The 12,586-nt window shown below is 40.4% G+C and overlaps 1 protein-coding gene across 2 annotated transcripts in view; it reads right to left on the bottom strand.

The window, feature by feature from the left end:
- The window catches only part of CCDC175 (coiled-coil domain containing 175), a 78,967-nt gene that overhangs the window by 4,926 nt on the left and 61,455 nt on the right, over window positions 1-12,586 (bottom strand). For both annotated transcript variants that reach the window (XM_055289212.2, XM_063644554.1), the window contains 3 exons: window positions 11,710-11,812; window positions 1,885-1,928; window positions 776-938 (listed from right to left, as the gene is read on the bottom strand). In XM_055289212.2, the coding sequence (XP_055145187.1) occupies window positions 776-938; window positions 1,885-1,928; window positions 11,710-11,812 (310 nt within the window). The remainder of the gene's footprint in view (window positions 1-775; window positions 939-1,884; window positions 1,929-11,709; window positions 11,813-12,586) is intronic.

The raw sequence follows: 12,586 nt of genomic DNA, 5'->3' as shown, positions 1-12,586 counted from the left end.
GCTCTTTAAAATTAAGCCTTAATAACCCCAAATTGATTTGTACACTTGCCAGATGACAGTATTCTTGTCTCGTCACTCCATCTCTCTTCTAAACTCTGTTCTCTTTCCTTCTCCCAAGCTCCCTCTACCCCCACATCCCATCTTCCCAGATGATTCTGTCACTGGGACCTCTGGGCTGCACCTGTGCAAGAACTCACCTTCAATTCTCACCACTGCCCTAACCTGGACAGAGTTTTGTGGCTGTGTCTAACATGACATTATTGTGGGGATTGAGGATGAAGCTGATATGCCTCTGGAGAGACTGGACTGCTTGCTCATGAGTCAAGCATGTTAGACATGATGTGTTACCATCTCAGAAGCCACCGCAGCCATCACTAGATTTTTCTGAGAAGGTAACAGTTGCTATTTGTAATGCTAAACTCAGCTCAGGAAGAAAATGTAAAATTATATTCAACTTCTGTTTAAGAAGACCAAAAAATGTGTAAAAGAGTTTAAAAAGCCCTCTCTGGAAAAATGTTTAAAATAAACTTTTTTAAAAAATTATAAAGAAGATTTAGTTATCTAGAAAATTCTCTTAAGTGAAAGGCAGAATTGGATAACACTACAAGTGTATTCAACCCCCAAGTAAGTATCAATGTTCAATTGAATGTTTGTGGCATAATTGGGGATAACTAAGTCACTTAGTTGACACGTTTTTTTCTTCTTTTGATGTTACCAGCTATATAGTAAAATAGCAGGAAGTCCCATGTTACCAAAGCTCTAAGCTGTTGCTTACTAAGAAGGCCCATTGGTGATTCCTGTTCCACAAGCAAACGCAGCCCTTCAAGACTCCCTTGTAGCCATGTGCTGACATGCTGCATTTTTTCATCTCTTTCACGCAGCTTGTCTGTTAGATTTTTTATGTCTTGCAAGGTCTCTTCACCATTGTCCACCAAGATCTAAAGAAATGGCATTTTAGGGTGTGTCAATATAAATTGCAACAACATAAATAAATACACATTCTAAGTGGATCATGTCCCAAATAAAAATATTATATATGCAAAATTGCTATCAGTCATAAAAATAAGTGCATGTGTACACAGCCAATTCACAAAGTTCTGTAAATAATCTTGGAAAAATGGATTATCAAGTGAGAAGAATAATGGAATGCTCACTGAACTCCAATTTTTAAGTGGATAATGGTAGCCAAGGTGGTGGCGGCATAAAAAGCTAGTTTCACCCTCAGAGAAGCACAGAGCTGCAGAGGAGATTCAGCCTAACAGAAGGAACTTTGGAATCAGGCAGGATCTGGATTGTAAATTCCCATACATTCATGAACTGTTTGGTCTTGAGCAAGTTACATAAACCCTCTGGGCCTCCGCAGCTCCATGTGAAAAAGACATTTTAACGCTTTGCTAATCCAGTGTTTTAATACTTAAATGACGATTATGTGTAAACTTTAAATACTTAGAAAGTGGCAGAGCCAGGATTTTGACCCCAGCCTATCTGACTCTGAAGTGGGGAGGATGCAGTTGTTGCACTGGTAAAACATGAAGAGGTAGGGAGTCCAGAACTGACAACTTTGTCCTGAAACAAAATGTGTTCATTTGGGGCATGAAAAAAAAGTCCTTCCCACCTTAACTGAGTGGTAGAGTGGGAAGACAGTTTCCCAAAGAATTAAGATTTCATAGTGACGTTGGTAAAAAAAAAAGACACATTTTAGGAGGTGGTGGTCACAGTAGCATCTAGGACTGCGGGGGAGTGACAGAGCTAGTGTGAATTTCCACCCTGATGTGTGTGCATGCAGGTGCACACAGACACAAAAGCACACACACTTATTAGGTAGGTAAACATTTTTGGAAATATGATATTTATAGGGAGGCAACACACACAAGCAAAACTCACCTTAACTGTGGTCTGAAATTCAGCCCACAGATCCTTATATTGTGCTAAAATAAAGATTTAAAAAATACGATGGTTACTGACACAATCTGAACATTTTAATAAAAGTGTTATTCATTTTTGTTTTTTTCAAAAATTATTTTTATCTAAAAATGTCTAGTTCTAAAATGACAGAATAACTGAATTGGACCTGCCCTCCCACTGCAAACAAGTAGAAGAAAGAAGCAAAACATATGAAAGAAATGTTTTCAGATGTTGAAGAATGGGCAGCCCAGGACTGTGACACCTGGAAGAGAAACAAAGGAGGTGGGTCCTGCGATCACCCAGCTTTCCACTGGGGGGCACTTTCCAAACCACAGCACTAGCACAGCAGAGTGGTCTTCACACAAACACAAAAAGATTAGCAAATTGAATCTAGCAATAGACAAGAACAATAAAAGCTTTTGAACAAGTGGGCTTTCTGCTAAGAATGGGAGCTTGGTTTAAAAGTCAAACTCAATCAGTGCAACTTACCACACGAACAGCATAAAGGAGTAATAGTAGCTGAGCATCTCAGTGGCTGTCTGAGCAGCTGAGGCCAGTCACAAAGGCACTCTGTGCCCACATGACTGACCATCCTCCCACCCCATAAGTACTCTGGACACTCAAGCCTGGGTGAGCCTCCCTGGTTGGCAACACTTTGTATGTGGGGTCACACATTGTTGTTGGGGAAATTAAGTGCATCCCTGAGAAGGTTGCTCCAGGTTTCCTTCATACTTTGCCCTCTGTGCCTTTTCCCTTTGCTGATTTTACTCTGTATCTTTCACTGGAATAACAATAACCATAAGTACAACAATTTTTGAGTCCTGTGAATCATTTTAGCTAATCATTAAGCTTAAGGGTAGTCCTGGGATACCTGATACTACACTACAGCTGTACAATTTTTTTGAGATAAAGACCCAAATAAATGGAGATATATACAATATTCTTGGATTAAAAAATATAATTTTATTAAAAAGTCTATTCTTCCAACATTGACTTATAGATTCAACACAAACCCAGTTAAGATCTCAGCGGGGTGTGTGTGTGTGTGTGTGTGTGTGTGTAGATTAGGTGATTCTAAAATGTATATGGAAATAAAAGAATTTAGAATAGCGAAAATAATTTTAAAAGAGAAGCATAGCATACAGGTGAAGAATTCTATTACCTGATGTTCAGACTGTATATGAAGCTATAGTAATTAAGACAGTGTGGTATTGGTATAAAGTTAGGCATTTAGAATAAAGGAACAACTGCATAAAGTTGATTTTTGAAAAGTTCCTGCGGTAATACAATGGCAAAAGCATAGTCTTTTCAAAAATAGTACTGAAACAACTGGATGTGCGTAAGAGAAAACAATGAAATTCAAGCATTGCTTTACATCATATGAAAAAGTTCACTTGAGGGTGGTGGAGCCAAGATGGCCGAATAGGAACAGCTCCAGTCTACAACTCCCAGCGTGAGTGACACAGAAGACGGGTGATTTCTGCACTTCCAACTGAGGTACCAGGTTCATCTTACTGGGGAGTGTCGGAAAGTGGGTGCAGGACAGTGGGTGCAGTGCACCGAGCATGAGCTGAACCAGGGGGAGGCATTGCCTCACCTGGGAAGCGCAAGGGGTCAGGAAATTCCCTTTCCTAGTCAAAGAAAGGGGTGACAGACAGCACCTGGAAAATCGGGTCACTCCCACCCCAATACTGTGCTTTTCCAATGGTCTTAGCAAAGGGCACACCAGGAGATTATATCCTGCGCCTGGCTCAGAGGGTCCTACGCCCACAGAGCCTCACTCATTGCTAGCACAGCAGTCTGATATCAAACTGCAAGGCGGCAGCAAGGCTGGGGGAGGGGTGCCCACCATTGCCCGGGCTTGAGTAGGTAAACAAAGCGGCTGGGAAGCTCAAACTGGGTGGAGCCCACCGCAGCTCAAGGAGGCCTGCCTGCCTCTGTAGACTCCACATCTGGAGGCAGAGCATTGCCAAACAAAAGGCAGCAGAATCCTCTGCAGACTTAAATGTCCCTGTCTGACACCTTTGAAGAGAGTAGTGGTTCTTCCAGCACGCAGCTGGAGATCTGAGAATGGACAGACTGCCTCTTCAAGTGGGTCCCTGACCCCCGAGTAGCCTATCTGGGAGGCACCCCCCAGCAGGGGCGGACTGACACCTCACACGGCCGGGTACTCCTCCGAGACAAAACTTACAGACGAATGATCAGGCAGCAACATTTGCTGTTCACCAACATCCTCTGTTCTGCAGCCTCTGCTGCTGATACCCAGGCAAACAGGGTCTGGAGTGGACCTCCAGCAAACTCAAACAGACCTGTAGCTGAGGGTCCTGACTGTTAGAAGGAAAACTAATAAACCGAAAGGACATCCACACCAAAACCCCATCTGTACGTCACCATCATCAAAGACCAAAGGTAGATAAAACCACAGACATGGGGAAAAAACAGAGCAGAAAAACTGGAAACTCTAAAAATCAGAGTGCCTCTCCTCCTCCAGAGGAACGCAGCTCCTCACCAGCAATGGAACAAAGTTGGACAGAGAATGACTTTGATGAGTTGAGAGAAGAAGGCTTCAGATGATCAGAATGCTCCAAGTTAAAGGAGGAAGTTCGAACCCATGGCAAAGAAGTTGAAAACCTTGAAAAAAAATTAGACGAATGGCTAACTAGAATAACGAATGCAGAGAAGTCCTTAAAGGACCTGATGGAGCTGAAAACCAAGGCACGAGAACTACATGATGAATGCACAAGCCTCAGTAGCCGATTAGATCAACTGGAAGAAAGGGTATCAGTGATGGAACATCAAATGAATTAAATGAAGCAAGAAGAGAAGTTTAGAGAAAAAAACAGTAAAAAGAAATGAACAAAGCCTCCAAGAAATATGGGACTATGTGAAAAGACCAAATCTACTCTGATTGGTGCACCTGAAAGTGATGGGGAGAATGGAACCAAGTTGGAAAACACTCTGCAGGATATTATCCAGGAGAACTTCCCCAATCTAGCAAGGCAGGCCAACATTCAAATTCAGGAAATACAGAGAACACCACAAAGATACTCCTCGAGAAGAGCAGCTCCAAGACACATAATTGTCAGATTCACCAAAGTTGAAATGAAGGAAAAAATGTTAAGGGCAGCCAGAGAGAAAGGTCGGGTTACCCACAAAGGGAAGCCCATCAGACTAACAGCTGATCTATCAGCAGAAACTGTACAAGCCAGAAGAGAGTTGGGGCCAATATTCAACATTCTTAAAGAAAAGAATTTTCAACCTAGAATTTCATATCCAGCGAAACTAAGCTTCATAGTGAAGGAGAAATAAAATACTTTACAGACAAACAAATGCTGAGAGATTTTGTCACCACCAGGCCTGCCCTAAAAGAGTTCCTGAAGGAAGCACTAAACATGAAAAGGAACAACTGGTACCAGCCACTGCAAAAACATGCCAAACTGTAACGACCATCGATGCTAGGAAGAAACTGCATCAACTAACGAGCAAAATAACCAGCTAACATCATAATGGCAGGATCAAATTCACACATAACAATATTAACTTTAAATGTAAATGGGCTAAGTGCTCCAATTAAAAGACACAGACTGGCAAATTGGATAAAGAGTCAAGACCCATCAGTGTGCTATATTCAGGAGACCCATCTCACGTGCAGAGACACACACAGGCTCAAAATAAAGGGATGGAAGAAGATCTACCAAGCAAATGGAAAACAAAAAAAGGCAGGGGTTGCAATCCTAGTCTCTGATAAAACAGACTTTAAACCAACAAAGATCAAAACAGACAAAGAAGGCCATTACATAATGGTAAAGGGATCAATTCAGCAAGAAGAGCTAACTATCCTAAATATATATGCACCCAATACAGGAGCACCCAGGTTCATAAAGCAAGTCCTTAGAGACCTGGAAAGAGAATTAGACCCCCACACAACAATAATGGGAGAGTTTAACACCCCACTGTCAACACTAGACAGATCAACGAGACAGAAAGTTAACAAGGATATCAAGGAATTGAACTCAGCTCTGCACCAAGCGGACCTAATAGACATCTACAAAACTCTCCACCCCAAATCAACAGAATATACATTCTTCTCAGCACCACACCACATTTATTCCAAAATTGACCACATAGTTAGAAGTAAAGCACTCCTCAGCAAATGTAAAAGAACAGAAATTATAACAAACTGTCTCTCAGACCACAGTGCAGTCAAACTAGAACTCAGGATTAAGAAACTCACTCAAAACCTCTCAACTACATGGAAACTGAACAACCTGCTCCTGAATGACTACTGGGTACATAATGAAATGAAGGCAGAAATAAAGATGTTCTTTGAAACCAATAAGAAACAACATAGACACAACATACCAGAATCTCTGGGACACATTTAAAGCAGTGTGTAGAGGGAAATTTATAGCAATGCCCACAAGAGAAAGCAGGAAAGATCTAAAATTGACACCCTAACATCACAATTAGAAGAACTAGAGAAGCAAGAGCAAACACATTCAAAAGCTAGCAGAAGGCAAGAAATAGCTAAGATCAGAGCAGAACTGAAGGAAATGGAGACTCAAAAAACCCTTCACAAAATCAATGAATCCAGGAGCTGGTTTTTTGAAACGATCAACAAAATTGATAGACCGCTAGCAAGACTAATAAAGAATAAAAGAGAGAAGAATCAAATGGACACAATAAAAAAAGATAAAGGGGATATCACCACTGATCCCACAGAAATACAAACTACTATCAGAGAATACTGTAAACACCTCTACGCAAATAAACTAGAAAATCTAGGAGAAATGGATAAATCCCTTGACAAATACACCCTCCCAAGACTAAATCAGGAAGAAGTTGAATCTCTGAATAGACCAATAACAGGCTCTGAAATTGAGGCAATAATTAATAGCTTACCAACCAAAAAAAGTCCAGGACCAGATGGATTCACAGCTAAATTCTACCAGAGGTACAAGGAGGAGCTGGTACCATTCCTTCTGAAACTATTCCCATCAATAGAAAAAGAGGGAATCCTCCCTAACACATTTTATGAGGCCAGCATCATCCTGATACCAAAGCCTGGTAGAGACACAACAAAAAAAGAGAATTTAAGACCAATATCCCTGATGAACATCAATGTGAAAATCCTCAATATAATACTGACAATCTGAATCCAGCAGCACTTCAAAAAGCTTATCCGCCATGATCAAGTAGGCTTCATCCCTGGGATGCAAGGCTTTTTCAACATATGCAAATCAATAAACATAATCCAGCATATAAACAGAACCAATGACAAAAACCATATGATTATCTCAATAGATGCAGAAAAGGTCTTTGACAAAATTCAACAGCCCTTCATGCTAAAAACTCTCAATAAATTAGGTACTGATGGGACGTATCTCAAAATAATAAGAGCTATCTATGACAAACCCACAGCCAATATCATACTGAATGGACAAAAACTGGAAGCATTCCCTTTGAAAACTGGCACAAGACAGGGATGCCCTCTCTCACCACTCCTATTCAAAATAGTGTTGGAAGTTCTGGCCAGGGCAATCAGGCAGGGGAAGGAAATAAAGGGTATTCAATTAGGAAAAGAGGAAGTCAAATTGTCCCTGTTTGCAGATGACATGATTTTATATTTAGAAAACCCCATTGTCTCAGCCCAAAATCTCCTTAAGCTGCTAAGCAACTTCAGCAAAGTCTCAGGATACAAAATCAATGTGCAAAAATCACAGGCATTCTTATACACCAATAACAAACAGAGAGCCAAATCATGAGTGAACTCCCATTCACAATTGCTTCAAAGAGAATCAAATACCTAGGAATCCAACTTACAAGGGATGTGAAGGACCTCTTCAAGGAGAACTACAAACCACTGCTCAGTGAAATAAAAGAGGATACAAACAAATGGAAGAACATTCCATGCTCATGGGTAGGAAGAATCAATATCGTGAAAATGGCCATACTGCCCAAGGTAATTTATAGATTCCATGCCATCCCTATCAAGCTACCGAAGACTTTCTTCACAGAATTGGAAAAAACTACTTTAAAGTTCATATGGAACCAAAAAAGAGCCCACATTGCCAAGTCAATCCTAAGCCAAAAGTACAAAGCTGGAGGCATCATGCTACCTGACTTCAAACTATACTACAAGGCTACAGTAACCAAAACAGCATGGTAGTCGTACCAAAACAGCATGGTAGTCGTACCAAAACAGAGATACAGACCAAAGGAACAGAACAGAGCCCTCAGAAATAATGCCACATATCTACAACAATCTGATCTTTGACAAACCTGACGAAAAGAAGAAATGGGGAAAGGATTCCCTATGGAATAAATGGTGCTGGGAAAACTGGCTAGCCATATGTAGAAAGCTGAAACTGGATCCCTTCCTTACACCTTATACAAAAATTAATTCAAGATGGATTAAAGACTTACATGTTAGACCCCAAACCATAAAAACCCTAGAAGAAAACCTAGGCAATACCATTCAGGACATAGGCATGGGCAAGGACTTCATGTCTAAAACACCAAAAGCAATGGCAACAAAAGCCAAAATTGACAAATGGGATCTAATTAAACTAAAGAGCTTCTGCACAGCAAAAGAAACTACCATCAGAGTGAACAGGCAACCTACAGAATGGGAGAAAATTTTTGCAATCTACTCATCTGACAAAGGGCTAATATCCAGAATCTACAATGAACTCCAACAGATTTACAAGAAAAAAACAACCCCATCAACAAGTGGGCGAAGGATATGAACAGACACTTCTCAAAAGAAGACTTTTATGCAGCCAACAGACACAGAAAAAATGCTCATCATCACTGGCCATCAGAGAAATGCAAATCAAAACCACAATGAGATACCATCTCACACCCGTTAGAATGGCGATCATTAAAAAGTCAGGAAACAACAGGTGCTGGAGAGGATGTGGAGAAATAGGAACACTTTTACACTGTTGGTGGGACTGTAAACGAGTTCAACCATTGTGGAAGTCAGTGTGGCGATGCCTCAGGGATCTAGAACTAGAAATACCATTTGACCCAGCCATCCCATTACTGGGTATATACCCAAAGGATTATAAATCATGCTGCTATAAAGACACATGCACACGTATGTTTATTGCGGCACTATTCACAATAGCAAAGACTTGGAACCAACCCAAATGTCCAACACTGATAGACTGGATTAAGAAAATGTGGCACATATACACCATGGAATACTATGCAGCCATAAAAAACTATGAGTTCATGTCCTTTGTAGGGACATGGATGAAGCTGGAAACCATCATTCTCAGCAAACTATTGCAAGGACAAAAAACCAAACACCGCATGTTCTCACTCATAGGTGGGAATTGAACAATGAGAATACATGGACACAGGAAGGGGAACATCACACACCGGGGCCTGTTGTGGGGTGGGGAGGCAGGGAGGGATAGCATTTGGAGATATACCTAATGTTAAATGACGAGTTACTGGGTTCAGCACACCAACATGGCACATGTATACATATGTAACTAACCTGCACGTTGTGCACATGTACCCTAAAACTTAAAGTATAATAAAAACAAAGTTCAATTGAAATGAATTAGAGATCTAGACATAAACACTAAAACTAAAAAAATTATACAAGAAAATATTGAAGAGCCTGGGGTAGGCAAAAATGTTTTAGGCAGGAAACAAAAAGTACTACCTTAAAAGACAAAATCGATAGATGGGCTTCGTTCAAATGAAAAATGTTTACTCTTTCTGAGACATCATGAAGAAAATGAAAAGTCAAGCTTCAGACAGAAAAAGGACTCATTTCCAGAAAACATAAAGATTTTAACTGGATAATAAGAAAACAACACAATGCAATGAGTAAAAGATTTGGACAGACATGTGACAGATTGTATTTTCCAAAGATATCCCCACAATATATTCCATTCCACAAGTTTTTTTCCCTGACATGATGCTGACACTTCTTCCATTGAGAGGTGGTGGCTATGACCCCTCCCCTTGCACCTGAGTGACTGCCTCAACCATTAGCATACTGTGAGAGTAATACTCTGACTGAGGCTAGGTCATAACACGCCATGAACTTCCACTTCATTCTCTTGGGATGCTTTTGGAACCCAGCAGGCCAAACAGCTACATGGAGAGGCCATGAGGAGGTGTTCTGGCCCATGGTCTCCCTCGAGATCCAGCTGAGGGCCAGCATCAACTTCAGACACAGGAATGAGTGAATCTTCAGATGATTTCAGTTCCCGGCTGCTGAATTATCCTCAGCCTTCAAGTTGCCCTGGCTGATGCCGTGCAGAGCAGACATTTCGTTGTCTTCAACAAGCTCTGATCTAATTGCCATTTTGTGAGCAAAGTAAATAATTTGTCTTCAGCTACTATGTTTGCAATATTTGTCACTAAAGATAATATTCAAATGGCCAAGAAACACACGAAAAAGTATACTCAACAACATTACTCATTACAGAAGTACAAGTTACAATCACAATGAAATGCCATTACATACCTATTAAAATGACCAAAATATTAACAATTTAAAGCATTTTGACCATTTTAAGTGTTGATGAGGATGCAGAGCAATGGGAACTCTTCTCCATTGTTAGTGGGATGAGACACTTAACAACCACTCTGGCAAATTTGTCTGGCGGTTTCTTATAAAGTTAATCGTACACTAACCATATATATTTCCTATAAAGTTAATCATACACTAATTGCTATATAACTCAGCAATTCCATTATAGGTATTTTACCCAAGAGAAATGAAAACATGGCCATAAAAACACTTGTAAACAAATATTCACAATAGCTTCATTCATAATTATCCCAAACTGGAAATAATCTAAATGTCTTTTGACTGATGAATGAATAAACAAAATATGGTATATCTATACAATGGGATTCTACTGTACAGCTATAAAAAGGAACAAACTAATGAGCCATGCAACAACTTGGACGAATCTTAAAACAATTCGCTGAGTGAAAGAAGCCAGGTATAAAAGTGTGCACACTCTGTCAATTCATTTATATCTCATTATTAATGACAGAAAGCAGATCAGTGGTTTCCAGGAACTAGAGATGGGGTAGGTGATCAACGGCAAAGGGATACAGAGAAAATTTTGTAGTCATGAAAATGCTCTATATCTTGCTTGTGGTGGTAGTGGTTACAATGGCATGTACATTTGTCAAAATTCACTAATCTAAAAATGGGTGCATTTTTTTGTATGCAAGTCAATAAACTGGATTTAAATGAAGTAAAAACTTTATGTGTAAAGAACACTATAATGGTTAATATTGTTAACTTGATTGGATTGAAGGATGCAAAGTACTGTTCCTGGGTATGTCTATGAGGGTGTTAACCAAAGGGGATCCACATTTGAGTCAGTGGATTGGGAGAGGCAAACCCACTCTCAATCTGGGTGGGAACCATCTAATCAGCTGCCAGCGTGGCTAGACTGGCTGAGTCTTCCGAGCTTCCTCTTTCTCCTGTGCTAGATGCTTCCTGCCCTCAAACATTGGACTCCAAGTTCTTCAGCTTTTGGACTCTTGGATTTACACCAGTGGTTTGGCAGGGGCTCTTGGGCCTTTGGCCACAGACTGAAGGCTGCACTGTCGGCTTCCCCACTTGTGAGGCTTTGGGACTCTGACTGATCCACCACTGGATTCCTTGCTCCTCAACTTGCAGATGCCTATCATGGGACTTTACCTTGTGATCATGTGAGTCAGTTCTCCTTAATAAGATCCCTTTCATATATACACATATCCTATTCTGTCCTGCAAAAGAACCCTGACTAATATAAGCACCAACACGTTACTTACCCTCCTGAGCTATTAGTTGCCGAGACAAGTCACTTGAGGTGTGCATGAGGGCTTCTTGTCCTTCTCTGTATTTCTCTATGTTATTCTTCAAGTATAAAATGTACTGAAAATTAAAAGCATGTGATTGCTTTTAGCAGTTTAGTTACTATAGATAAATTATCATGTAGTCATTCAGCAAACATGTATAAATTCCTCCTCTGCGCCACCCACTATTCTAGGTACAAGGGTAACCTTGGGGAATAAAACATACCTTTGTCAGGATTCCATCCTGGGAAAGGAGATAAAGGATTCTGCTTCCTATGAAGCATTTCACTTCAGCATTTAAATAAACATGGCATTCTGAGTATAATTTTCCACAAAAAGAAATTAGAAGGTGTTCTGTCTAAATGCATTATGTCCACAACAAAAATGTTCCTTATGCAAAATGTGTGTGCGGTAGATGTCACAAAGCAGTAATGCTGCCAGACTGGTGTTCAGTGTAAGACCTCAGAGAGGTGATTAATTCAGTCAGGAGACTGCATGGAATTACTTACTCAAGTCAGATGTTCACTGGGTTGGGTGCCAGTGGTGGCAGTAGTGACAGGTGACTTTGAGTATTACAGTCATGGCTTTCTGTTCTGACCACCCAATGCCCAGAAACTCTAAAGTCCCAGGAACTCTGAAAATATGGGCTTTGGGACATAAAACTGGTCCAGTTTCAAGAAAGAAACAAATACTATAAACTATCCATAAAAATCTTAGAAATTGTGTTCAGTGCTATAGATGAGGTAGACATGGGACTGTTACATAGACTGTTTCTAAGCATGTATTACAGGGTCTACTCATGTATCTTTGATGTTGTGTCAGCCTTTTCATAGCTTGTTTTCTGGTATTATAG

This window comes from Symphalangus syndactylus, chromosome 8, assembly GCF_028878055.3.
Source record: "Symphalangus syndactylus isolate Jambi chromosome 8, NHGRI_mSymSyn1-v2.1_pri, whole genome shotgun sequence".
NCBI lineage: Eukaryota > Metazoa > Chordata > Mammalia > Primates > Hylobatidae > Symphalangus > Symphalangus syndactylus.
Note: the sequence above shows the minus strand (reverse complement) of the source record. Positions and strands in the feature narration are given on the sequence as shown.